Genomic DNA, 12,364 nt, shown 5'->3' with positions numbered 1-12,364 from the left:
ATATATATATATATATATATATATATATATATATATATATATATATATATATATATATATATATATATATATATATATATTGCAGTGTATGATCAAGAGAAAAAGAAAAAAAAGTCCATATAAGCCCACTGAATATTTCTGAACCTGAGCAGGATTTCTATCATACATCACACAAGGCACTGAACCCTTTACACCTATCAACATTTAATATGAGTCTGTAAGGAGCACTGTGTGACCCTACATGATGAGCAGCTGTTGTCGCCATTGCACCACTCTGAAATGCTAATGTCTTGCCTTCAGGGACTAGCATGGCCACAGCACACATGGGCCACTTTCAGAGAGGAATGGGAAAGAGAGGGAGTCACAAGTTGGTACAGCATGGGGCAAAAAATTATTAATTTCATGCAAGACGATTTCTACTTTCAAGATTAATGGCGACATAATAACTTAAGACAACTGGTCACAGTGTTTCAAAATTGTGATAACATATGAACTTTGGGCATTTTGTTTCCAATTGCACTATTTTAATCTCAACACATCTAAAATCATACACTAGTAGAATCAGTTATGAAAAGAATAAAAATGGTAATGCTTTGATAAATATATACTTAATGTTATTTTTGGTTAGTATATGATATGACAAAACACTTGAGTCTCTTGTCATCAGAAGCCATATAGGAAACATGTTCTGAAACACAAAATACTATAAAATTTTTTTTTTTAAATCATCTCTTGATTTTCAATGTTGATTTTGTTCAAATTCACATAAGATACCATTGCTTAGCTTCATACTTAAAATCAGTATACAGTGCTATGATATCTGCAAATTAATGCCAGTAAAACACACACACACACACACACACACACACACACACACACACACACACATGATAAAATAATCAGCTAACTGAAGTGAACATGCTATGGCAGCACAGTGTTTTGGCACCAAAATAAAATCACTTGTTTTGAACACTAGTCTGTATACATGTATGGAATATTTCCTAGTTCTGTGACCTCTAAGACAAGCAATACACTACACAAGGCATTGTTACCACCAACATGCATTCCTCATGCATGTGAATGTATAAATAATGGATATACCTTGCCTGATGAACAGTAGCATTATTACTGTCTCATTTTCATACATCTGAAACTGTATGTTATCCCTTTCTTTATACAGGGATTTCCATTCTCTTTTCCCATGGCAGCATCCCATCACTTGCCTCTGGGCAGCATGCATTCCCTCATAATTTAGTCTCATGAGTGTTGGCTTGACTGCGATGGAATGCTGCATGGATACGGGCTCGGAGTGGATGTTGTGGGTGGGGTGGTGATTCAGGGGCCACATGATTATTGTTACTGGTGTTGTTATGATGGTTGTGAAGAAAGCTGTGATGGTGGTAGTGGTGATGATTGTGATTGTGGTTAAGATGAAAGTGAACAGCATTGTTGAGACGACTCAGGGACTCATCCAGGTCTCCCTCGTCACAGGAATCCACATCTCCTGTGGGAAGGAGAGATACAAATCAAACAGAAGGAGGTGAAACTTTCATCTTTAGAGCAAAAAGCCATTAATGAAGCAGAACATCTTGAAGAGAGTTATTAATTACAAACAATTGAGGAAGAAATAATAATGGAAGGACTGGAATATTAACAGGGTTAAATATTTGTATAATATTATAATAATACAAAAATTATTCCTGAGCAGGAGTTGGTAAAAACATTTCTGCAAGTTCATACCACACTGTTACTCACCATCACTTGAGTTGGTTGAAGCCATGAAGTGGTCTGTTCTCACAGCCTTTCTTGACTTGGGTCTTCGGTAATATTTGAACTCTCGAGGCAGTGTGTAAGACCTAGGCAAGGAAATCTGGCTGTCTAGGTCAGAAGGGATCCTGTATGACTTATAGATGACCTTGTCCCTGTTGTCAGCATTCTTATCTACTTTCTTGTTTCGACGCTTAATTGAATGTTTGGAATAGCTGGAGCCACTCATGTCATCAGAGGGAAGGTGATAATTATTGCCATACTTCCAGCGAGGATCTTGATAGTCATAATAAATTCTAGTATTGTCAAGGTAGTGAGGTGCTAACAAGATCTCTGGTGTTTGGGAACGATGTTTCCTGTGGGCTGGAGCAGGCACAGGTGCTGCTGAAGGTTCCACAACCAGGTATGTGTAATCTAGTGGCTCTGGTCTCAGCCAAGGTTGCTTCTTGGCACGAGGTATGGGCTGACGGAGTGTACCTGATTCAGATATGTCACTCGGATGAGGACGCTTCAGCTTACCAGCTTTGATTTCTTCCTCGATCTGACGCAACTCTGCAATCTGCTGCTGTTTCTTTTCTTGAAGTTTTTGTTGAATGTTGACCCGAGATCCCACACTACCCTCATGGTCACTAGAAACTGACTGAGGCAATGGCCGTTTCCAAAAAGGCATTACACGACCATTATTGTTTGGCACACCTATTGAAGGAAGGACTGGCACTGGTGGGGGTACGAAACTTGTGGGCTTCTTTTTTTTTCTTTTGATCCCTGGATTGAAACGGCAAGTGAAGACTCCCGGTACATGAAGGGTGTCGGCAGGGTTGTGGTGATGCTGGGGTTGGTGTTGTGGATGGTGGTGATGTTCATGGTGGTTGCTTCGTTGCTCACTTGTCTCAAGGTTATTTGGCTTTGCCGAGCCATTCTGCTGAGGATTTGAGGCAATTGTACTGTTGTCACTAGCAGAGAGTTCATTCAGGTAGTAAGGAAACGGCATTCTGTGAGACTTGTCTGTACACTGGCCCATCTGGCAGCCTGAGGAAACACAAGAATGGAAATTTAAGAAAACTCTAAGAGATAAACAAGGAAAGTTTAAAAAAAGAATACAAGAATTTTCTTTAAGGTACCATACAAATAATTTCTATATCTTTTTAAATATATCATGAAAAGAAAGGTCCTTAGAATTGCAAACTTTTCTTCAATTTAAATATACCAAACAAAAGTTAATACATAACCATCAACAATATAGGCTGATAACATTAAAGAAAGAGGGAAAAAACCTGCTGCAAAATGCAAATTAGGTCTAATGAGATTGTGTCAAACTCATTGTACCCTATTTTTTTTAAACTGTTTTGTCAAATATTTCTTTAAAACTGCAATATTTGAGGGAAAACAACTTTGGTAACATATTTTACAGTTATGTGGCCATGTTTGTGTGCATGTTGGTTCAGACTTACCTGTGCATGATGAGTAAGTATTGATAGAAGATGACACAGTATAGTTATGCTTGAGTCGCTTGACATGGAAGTGCTGATAGTAGAATATCATAAATACAACTCCAAAGCCAAAGGAAACAAAGACCAGGGCAGTGACAGGGTACTGATACCAAGGAGAAGATCTCAAACCACCTAGCCAAACGGCAACCAACAGGGCATTCTCTAGCAACATTGTAATATAGAAGGCAACCATCTTCTGCCGTGCATTGATCTCTTGCAGATTAATGTAACAGAAGATGTAACAAAATGCTATCAACATTGAAAAAATTACTTTCTTGAACATTGGCATCTTCTCTCCATGAAAAACATTCTTTGGGGAGATGAGCCACAGGAACATGGAGACCCAGTGAAGGGCTATGACCAGGAACACCCAGTAACCATACAAAGTGGCATATACAGTCAGGGCTAGGGAGCGGGAGGTAATGGTCCCCAACCTCCACACAAACTGGAAGATGACACCCAACCATGTCAAAATAAGGCGATGGACATTGTGGCGACGCACATTCTTGTTGAAGGAGGCCAGTGCCCAACACACACTGAAGAGTGACAGTGCTGTAGATACAATGTTGAGGTCAGTGAGGTGGGAAAGTGAGGGCTTACGCCATATGAGGTACAGCTGAATGAGCAACATAGGTGCTGCTTCACAAAAAGCATGGATCAGCCGCAGCATGCACAGATCGCGCACCTCATGCTTCACATAGCGCAGGTCCACGGGAATGAAAAGCTTGAAGTAACGCCATAGAACACCACCTTGGAAAAAATGTAGCAGGATCATAAGGCCCAGGTCACAGTCTTTTTTGGCCAAGTCTTTTCGAAGGCTGGACAAATACCACTTGAAAGAGCACAGCTGACACACGACCAGGGACAACAATACACATGACAAGGACAGTGTGAACCACACCACTTCTTTCTGGTCATAAAGTGTGTAGATGGTGACCACATCAAACACAACATCACAGAAGTAGGAAGCCAGTGAGATGATGTTGAAGAGCACATCGCACAGCGGAAGAAACTCCTGGGCCATGGTACAACTGCTGAATTCCCTCACATCCTGCCACCGCCACTTGGACACTGCTCCTGTTAAAGATAAAAGCTTATTGTATAACTTTATAGGCATATATGTATGCAGTTCACAGGGGAACAAGAATACGGTGGAACCTCAGTTCTAGAACTTAATTTGTTCCTGAATGCTGTTCAAAATCCAAAATGTTTGAAAACCAAAACTTTTTGCCCATAGAATCAATGTAAAATGGATTAATCCATCCCAAACATCAGTCTACCCTGTCTTAACGGCTTATAACACACGCTCCCACAATCGAGATGGCTGCTTCACAACATCAGCTCACAAATTATTTATCCAGAAAGGATGTATTGAATGAACTTAGTGACACAGAACTGATCAGAAGATATTCTTTAGACCATGCAGGTATTCTCTGTCACTGATCTAGTGAGAGAAGCCTTACAGAAGGACACAGAAAAGAGCAACCCACTTACTGCCAAAATGAAGGTGATCATAACAGTTAGACATTTTGCTGCTGGGAAAAGCTGCTGGAAAATGCAGTTGTACAGTAGTGATGGCAATGTGGATAATCAAGAGAGCCACAGGGGGCTCAGGATTACTCCTCAGCAGTTAAGTTCAGTTGGTATTTTGGGGTATTGCCTTTGCAATGGTACCCATATATTTTTTTTTTCTGTTGTTGCTGCTGCTGTTGTCTTATTAAATTAATCCTTTTTTTCCAGAGTGATGTTATGATGCTCTTGTAGTCTTGTTGTTTATCTCTATCAAAGAGTAAGAGTTTTTCCAATATGTTTGTGTGATAGTGTCGTTGGAGGAGTCTTGTAATGTTTCTAATGTCTTGTACTTTAGGGCAGTATAGCAGAAAATGTTCTGGATTTTCTTCATTGTAGTTACATAAAAGGCAGCTTGTTTCTTCATTTCTGTGTTTTCTCTTCCATCCTAACTCCAGGGTATTTGTTCTAGTTTTGAATAGCAAGTCAAATGGTAAGGTGTCATAAATTGTCTCCATCTTGATTTCATTTTTATACTTTCTGTACATAATTACACTGTGTTTAGTTTCTAATTCTGCTTCCCAGCATTCATTGTCCTAATCCTTGATTTTGTTGCTTATCTCTTCTTTTCTCATATATTGATATTTATATTTATTTCTAACATATATGTCTTAACTGTTTTTATCCATGGATCTTTTGAGGTTTCCATTATATCTTCAAAGATTGTCATCTTGTATAATGTGTCTTACATAGTTGAGTTTGATCTTCATGTCCCTTGCTTTGTGAGATGATGCTCCTATTTTTCCTCTCATTGCACTATTTGGGGTAGAGATTGGGGAATTCATTACATATCTATATGCTCTGTTTTCTGCTTTTTGTAATGTATCTATTTCTTTTTTTGTATACTTTGCTACTTCTCTCCCAAACATTATTAATGGTAGAACAATACTTTTCCAATATGCTGTTCCTATGAAAACTTTATTGCAGCTTCTTCTTGTGATGGTGGTATCATGTTTGCATGTCTGTTTGCTTCTTGTATAATATTATTCTTATGTTCAAGAAGAAAGTTTCTCTTGTTCACTATTTTTGTTCCTAAATACTTTATTTGATGTGTGACTTTTATTTCTTCTAGGTTTTTTGTGGTACTGTTTAAGTTAAATATTAGTATGTTGCTTTTTCTTTATTTAGTTGCAATCCACAGTCCTCTGCTACTTTTATTAATAACTTTAACTGCATTTTATTTTTTATGATTCCCATTAACAATTCATATGTAGTGTCTGTAAGGGTTATTGGTCTCAGATCTTTTATTGTTGGTTTTGCCTTTTTCTCTAAAAGTTTAGTATTTGATGGTTTTCATGTATGCCGGATTATTCCAGTATCAATGACATTATTTAATGTTTGTAGGAATGTCATTTTTTACATTTATCATTGTGTATCATAGCAATAAGAAGCTCTGTCTTAATTTCATTCAGTCCTGCTGTTTTTTTTTTCATTTTTGTCTTTTTTATTTGATATTCTAACTCACTGTTATTTTGCAGTCTTTCATTGGTCTTATATCATCAGTATTTATCATGAATGCCGCATCCAGGTGTTCTCTTAACTGATATAGTATTGTTAATTCACTATTATCTATATTAACTGATTTATTGTCATAATAGTTGTTGAGTGTATTTTCATATTCTTGTTTTATATTATTATCCATATTTCAGGTATATTATTTCTTTCTTTGTTATAAATTTTCTCCCAAAATTCTTTAATCTTCATAGGATACTCATGTATTTTCTCTTGTACTCCTTTTTCATTGTACTGTATAATCTCTTTTTTTCTTCTCATTAATTTCACCTCAACTTGTTTGAGCTGCCAGATTTTATTTTTTTGTCTGCTTTTTCATGTTTTGTTAATTCACTTTTTATTTTACTTTTCAAACTTTCTTTTTACCTGTAGTATAGTTCCTCGTATTTTCCTTTTTCTTCTATATTTGTTGAATTTCATAGTTTCTGGTTGTATTTTTTTTTTTTTATTTCTTCATTAAACTAAACTGGTTCTATTCTGGTATCTTTCTCATTTAGTTTTGCATTCACTGTTTCCTTTCTTATGGTCCTTTTCATTGTTTTATCAGCTGCTTCTTTTATTTTTTCTTTCTAAGTCTGACATCATTCATCCACTGGTGTTCAGTTCTTTTCCAAATTTTTTATATACTCCTTTGTAGTGTGTTTACCTATTTTCAAGTAATGCGTTTCTTTGTACTTCAACCCTCCTTTGGTTTCCTGCAATTTTCTGTGATAACCAAAATTCACAGTTATTAGTTTATGATCTGATAGATCATACTCATCACCATTTTCATCTATTCTCATATTATCAAAATATTTATATAATTCTTTATTTATCAATGCAAAGTCAATAGTACTACATTGATCATCTCTTTGCCATGTCATCTCTTCTTCACTGTCTATATCACAGTCCAATATATTAAGAATCAGATGTTCTGAAATTACATGCACTCGCATACCATTATTGTTTATTTTCTGTTTTCCAATAATCCTAATGTGACCATTAAAGTCTCCGACAATGATATATTTTCCATGTATATTCTTTTCTGTTACTAAGACTTCCTCTTTAATTAATTTATTTCTTGTATTATCATTTACAGATATATAAACAATTATTAAAGTAAATTTCAAATTGTACACTTCACATTCTACTGTAAGTCGTCTGATTTTTATGTAACTTCCTTTATAGTTATGTTATTACCTTTTTTAAGAAGCATTAATCCACCACCTTATTTGTCAGATATTTTCCTCATTCTGTTTATACAACTTACTTTATCACTGAAATTTACTGATAACCATTTTTGTTGTTTTAGTTAAACATAATATTGTGCTGCTGTCTATAATTTTTTCTAATTCAACTCCTTTTACCTTTGTTAATTCTTGTACATTTATAAATTTCATACTAAAACTTAAATTATCCTTACTTCATTAGTTTTTGGCTTATTTACAAAAAAATTATCTCCTCAGCTGTTTTTGATAAACCATCTTGTTTCTCCATTATCTCCATTACCCCTTTTTACAAGTAGTTGTTTTCTGAGTTCCTTATTCCTTTGTTGCTCCTTGTATGTTAAATTTGATCCAATATACACTTTTTTGTACTCATCTTTTCTAGTATTCCTTAATTTCTTTGCATTTTTTTTTTTTTATGTTCCATTTCATGTGGGACTGTTAATTTTACTAAAACTGGTCTTGGTTCCCTTTCTTCATTTTCTGTTGTTTGCTTCTTTCATAACCTCAATATTTCCACTATCTCTACTTTCTCAATCTCTAGTTCATTTACAAACACATCCTTACATTTTATCAGGTCTCACTCTGCTTGATCTTTCTTATTTAGAGTTTCATCTATGTTAAAAATTACAAGGTTATTTTTTCTTCTCTTTTTTTCTTTTTCTTACATTATTTCTATGGTTTTCTTAATTATTCTCTCCATTTCCTTTTCTCTTTCCTCCTATTTTTTATCCATATTATCAATTCTATGTTGAAATTCCACCATCTGTTTCTTGAGTGTCTTTAGTTCTTCCTTCACTTCATTGGTATTAATGCCTTTATCTTTCTCTGACTCTCCAACAATCTCCATTAAATTATTGATATTTTTCATTGCTTCATCCTTTACTTCTCTCATTAATTTAAGCTTATTTTTCATTTCATTATTGTTATCCTTATACTTTTCAGCTTCTTCAAAGTTGTACTAGTATATGTGGGTTACAGGTTTTACACAGCCACAATATATTTTCATCTTTCTCAAGTGCTTTTAATAGTGTTATCCTTATATTTTCACAAGTTGCATGATTCCATGATGCACATTTATCACAATGAATGCTTTCACCATCACTAACCCTTATCATGCAGTGTTTACAGACTTCCTTACTTGATGCTTCACTCTCAATGTTATCTTTACAACTTTTACAAATTTCTTCTTCATTGTGCTTCCCTTTAAATCCACATTCCTTACACTCTTTACTCAATGCTCTTCTCTTATTATGTCCTTCCATAGCTACATTTACTATTTCTTTCCTTTTTTTTATATAAACAGATGACAGCAGCTAGCAGACAGCACACCTTCTTTGGACCTGTTACCACTTTGAATCTCTTCCTAGGTCTCTCTTCTTCATCCTACACCCCTTCATAATTATTTCTTATTGTCCAGCACTCGGTCCGAAATGTTTTCATGTGGCTTGCTATTTCCCTATTTGTCTCTTTGTCTGTTGTTAGTCCTAGTACTGTTGTAATTTCCCTGTCTTCTTCTTCCTTCCTTTTTCCCATTCCTCTTGACCTATAACTCCTGCCACTTGACTATCTAACTCTTGTCTTTAATGACTGTACATATCACACTCTATAATGAAATGTTCATTTGTTTCTCTTTCTTCTCTACATAGCTTGCATTATTGTTCTATTATGCCTCTGTTCTTACAATTTAATTCTAGTGTTCCACTTCTTGCTTTAAACAATAATTTGCCTCCCCAGTCAACTTGATACCACTCTTCGCTCCCTATCTTTCCTTTGTCTCTATACCATCTTAAGAGTGCTTTTAGTGTTCATGTTATTCCTCCATTCTTTAGGGCCATTCTCCTCTATCCTGTTCTTAATTTCCTTGACTGTCATTTCTTGCCATCCTTCTTGTAGTTTTTCTCTATTCTTTCATCATTCTGTTTCTCTTCTCCACAGTGAGCTGTCCCTGTATACACTGTATACTTGGTTGGCCCATCTCTCTTCACTCAATGTTTGAGTTTTCTTCAATAAACATAGTTTTCCTTTTTCTATCCTCTCCTTAAAAGAGCTCCACTCCATTTCTCCTCTTAATGCTTCTGTTGCTGTGTTCCTGGGGGCTCCTAAGCACTACCTTCCCACAGAATTTTGTATTACTTCAAGTTTTCTAATGTTTTCTCTTCTATAGTTAATTATTTCTGATCCATATAAGCAATGTGGCACTGCCATTCCTTTCGATAAACATCTTCCATGCTCATATTTGTTTATTTCCCTGCTCCCTCTACTCATTATCATTCCCATAATTTTCCTTACTTTATTTTCATTAATTTTCCTTTGAGTGCTGCCCCAAATTCGTTCTTTTGTTATTTCTATTCCAAGATAACTGAAGCTTTCTACTACTTGTAGCACATCATTCCCTAGCACCCATTCCTGTGTGTTGAATTCCACCACTTTGGATTTTGTGCTGCTAAATTTCATATCCCATTCTTTTCCATATTCATTTACAATGTATAGTAGTCTGTCCATATCCACTTTATCCATATCCACATATCCACTGCTTTGTTCGCCTTGAAAACTGTTTGCTTACAACGAGGCTTTTTCAACGAGATCACATTTACCTTATTTTTAAATAATGAATTACTGTCTTACTGTCTGTGTTTCTCCTCCAAATATATAAAAACAAAGTAAATATTTATAGAAACTATAAATTAGTATTAAATAGTAGCTTTTGCTATGTCTTTTAATATTTGAAATCAAGTAATTTGTTTTACAACCAAATTGTGGTACCACAACTGAAGTAATGAGCTAAAAATTTTGTTTGAAAAGAAAGTTCCACTGTATGGGAAACTCAGCACATCACATACAAATGTTACCACACATGGATCTTCTGGTTAGCCAGGAATTAAGAATACCAGAAATAATATCAACAGATAGTTGCAATAGCAAAGAAGAAAATAAAGCTGATGAGTGGTAGTGCTTGTGGTCTTTATGTGATTATCTGTTGAGAGAATGGATATTGGCATATGTGACTCAAGCAATGTTGTAACTGGATGATACAATAACATGATGTCACTGCCATAATAATTCCACTGGAGTGAATAAAACTTAAATATTAAGCAGAAGAAAAACACATTAAGTGAGATTTATGATTTTCTGTGAATAATAGTGTTCATAAGTTAATTATTATGATGTCCAAATAATTTTTTCTTTTGTCATATCTGACAGAATTATAATGAACTGAAACATTAAGGAGATTATTTACAACCAAACATATTGTATCTTGGCACTGGAAAAAGCAGAATGGGATATTTGTTATTGACACACACACACACACACACACACGTCATAGACAGACTTCATAACTTCTTGCAGACTGAATATTCCCCAACACAATATACTCATATGTACTATAGGGTGTGTATAATAATCTATTTGATTTTTTGCAGCAAATGAAGCTCCTTAGACTGTCACAGTCAATAGCATCATGCTGCAATGTCACGAGGTCATACTTTACAGACAAGTAAAACTTTAACATGTGATTATATAACTGTTATATATATATATATATATATATATATATATATATATATATATATATATATATATATATATATATATATATATATATATATATATATATATATATATATATATATATATATATATATATATATATATATATATATATATATATATATATATATATATATATACATACACACACACACACACACACACACACACACACACATAAATACACACACACATACCTACAGGAGTATTGATAGATAATGAATATAGACGAATAGACGAAATGTAATGGCAGTTCGTAGTTTTCGTTTGTGAAACCAGAAAACATTCACAAGTGGAACTTGGCCTAAACGATGTTAAGTTTTCGAAAAGTATGTCGTTGAAGACTGAAGCTGGCACCGAGGAAACACTGCATCTAATTTACATTAGAAAGTAGGAGTGAGCCAATGTTGCTCCCAGCAATTACTTATCGCTGGTTTCCTGTGCTTTTGCCATCGTTTGCCCTGAGGTTACCGCCGCCCGTCACTTGCTGGTGGGGTGAAGGACGACATCTGATAGGGACGAAGAGCTTCTTCATGATATGCAGTATTGTTGTCCTCTGTTATAACCATGAATGACCTGATGTAGAGGAAGGAGTGGATTTGTCTTGTTCCTTAGTTTATCTCCATATTTGAAGTTTTACTTTAAACATCTCCAGTGCAGGTAGCCTTCCAGCACTACTGTCTCCGTTCTTCATCTTCCTGTGTACGGAAATGCCACAACTCACTCACGTCGCACACTACCATTGTTCCTTTGTTTCTCAATACACACCAGCCAGCACCACAAGATGGCCTTTTCTTCTCCTTAGTATGAAAGCTGTTTTTTTTTTTTTTTTTTATCTCTCATAACTACGTTTTTTTCATAACTACGTCTACCGCACGCCCCTAAAGCTCCATTAATGCTGCATCAGCATTCAATATTTTTTTTTTCTTTAATGCTGTTAGAAGGGAATGACAAAAAATATAGGGTAATGTTTACTCGAAGGTACAGACGGCAGTGGGGGGTCATACAGCTACATGGGGATGACAGACAAGAGAGCGGGACGGAGGAAATGGGGTTCTGATAAGCAAAACAAAACAGCCACCACGTGCAAATGGGCCACTGGGTCATTCGGAGACCTCGGAGTTCTCCAACCTAACGCTGAAAAGAATCATCATTCTTTGACTGGTTAACTGATTGATTTAATAATAATAATAATAATAATAATAATAATAATAATAATAATAATAATAATAATAATAATAATAGCTGCTGGAAAAAAAATGACGGTAA

General features: G+C 35.2%; 1 protein-coding gene across 2 annotated transcripts in view; it reads right to left on the bottom strand.

Annotated features, from left to right (window-relative positions):
- Nucleotides 1-1,160: 1,160 nt before the first annotated feature.
- Nucleotides 1,161-12,364, bottom strand: part of LOC135101180 (uncharacterized) — a 15,013-nt gene continuing 3,809 nt past the window's right edge. For both annotated transcript variants that reach the window (XM_064004786.1, XM_064004776.1), the window contains 3 exons: nt 3,219-4,334; nt 1,756-2,796; nt 1,161-1,504 (listed from right to left, as the gene is read on the bottom strand). In XM_064004786.1, coding sequence (XP_063860856.1) covers nt 1,245-1,504; nt 1,756-2,796; nt 3,219-4,281 — 2,364 coding nt within the window. In that variant the 5' untranslated portion in view covers nt 4,282-4,334 and the 3' untranslated portion in view covers nt 1,161-1,244. The remainder of the gene's footprint in view (nt 1,505-1,755; nt 2,797-3,218; nt 4,335-12,364) is intronic.

Source organism: Scylla paramamosain, chromosome 1 (genome assembly GCF_035594125.1).
Source record: "Scylla paramamosain isolate STU-SP2022 chromosome 1, ASM3559412v1, whole genome shotgun sequence".
NCBI classification, from domain to species: Eukaryota; Metazoa; Arthropoda; class Malacostraca; order Decapoda; family Portunidae; genus Scylla; species Scylla paramamosain.
The sequence above is the reverse complement of the archived record's forward strand: the minus strand, read 5'-3'. Positions and strand labels throughout refer to the sequence as shown.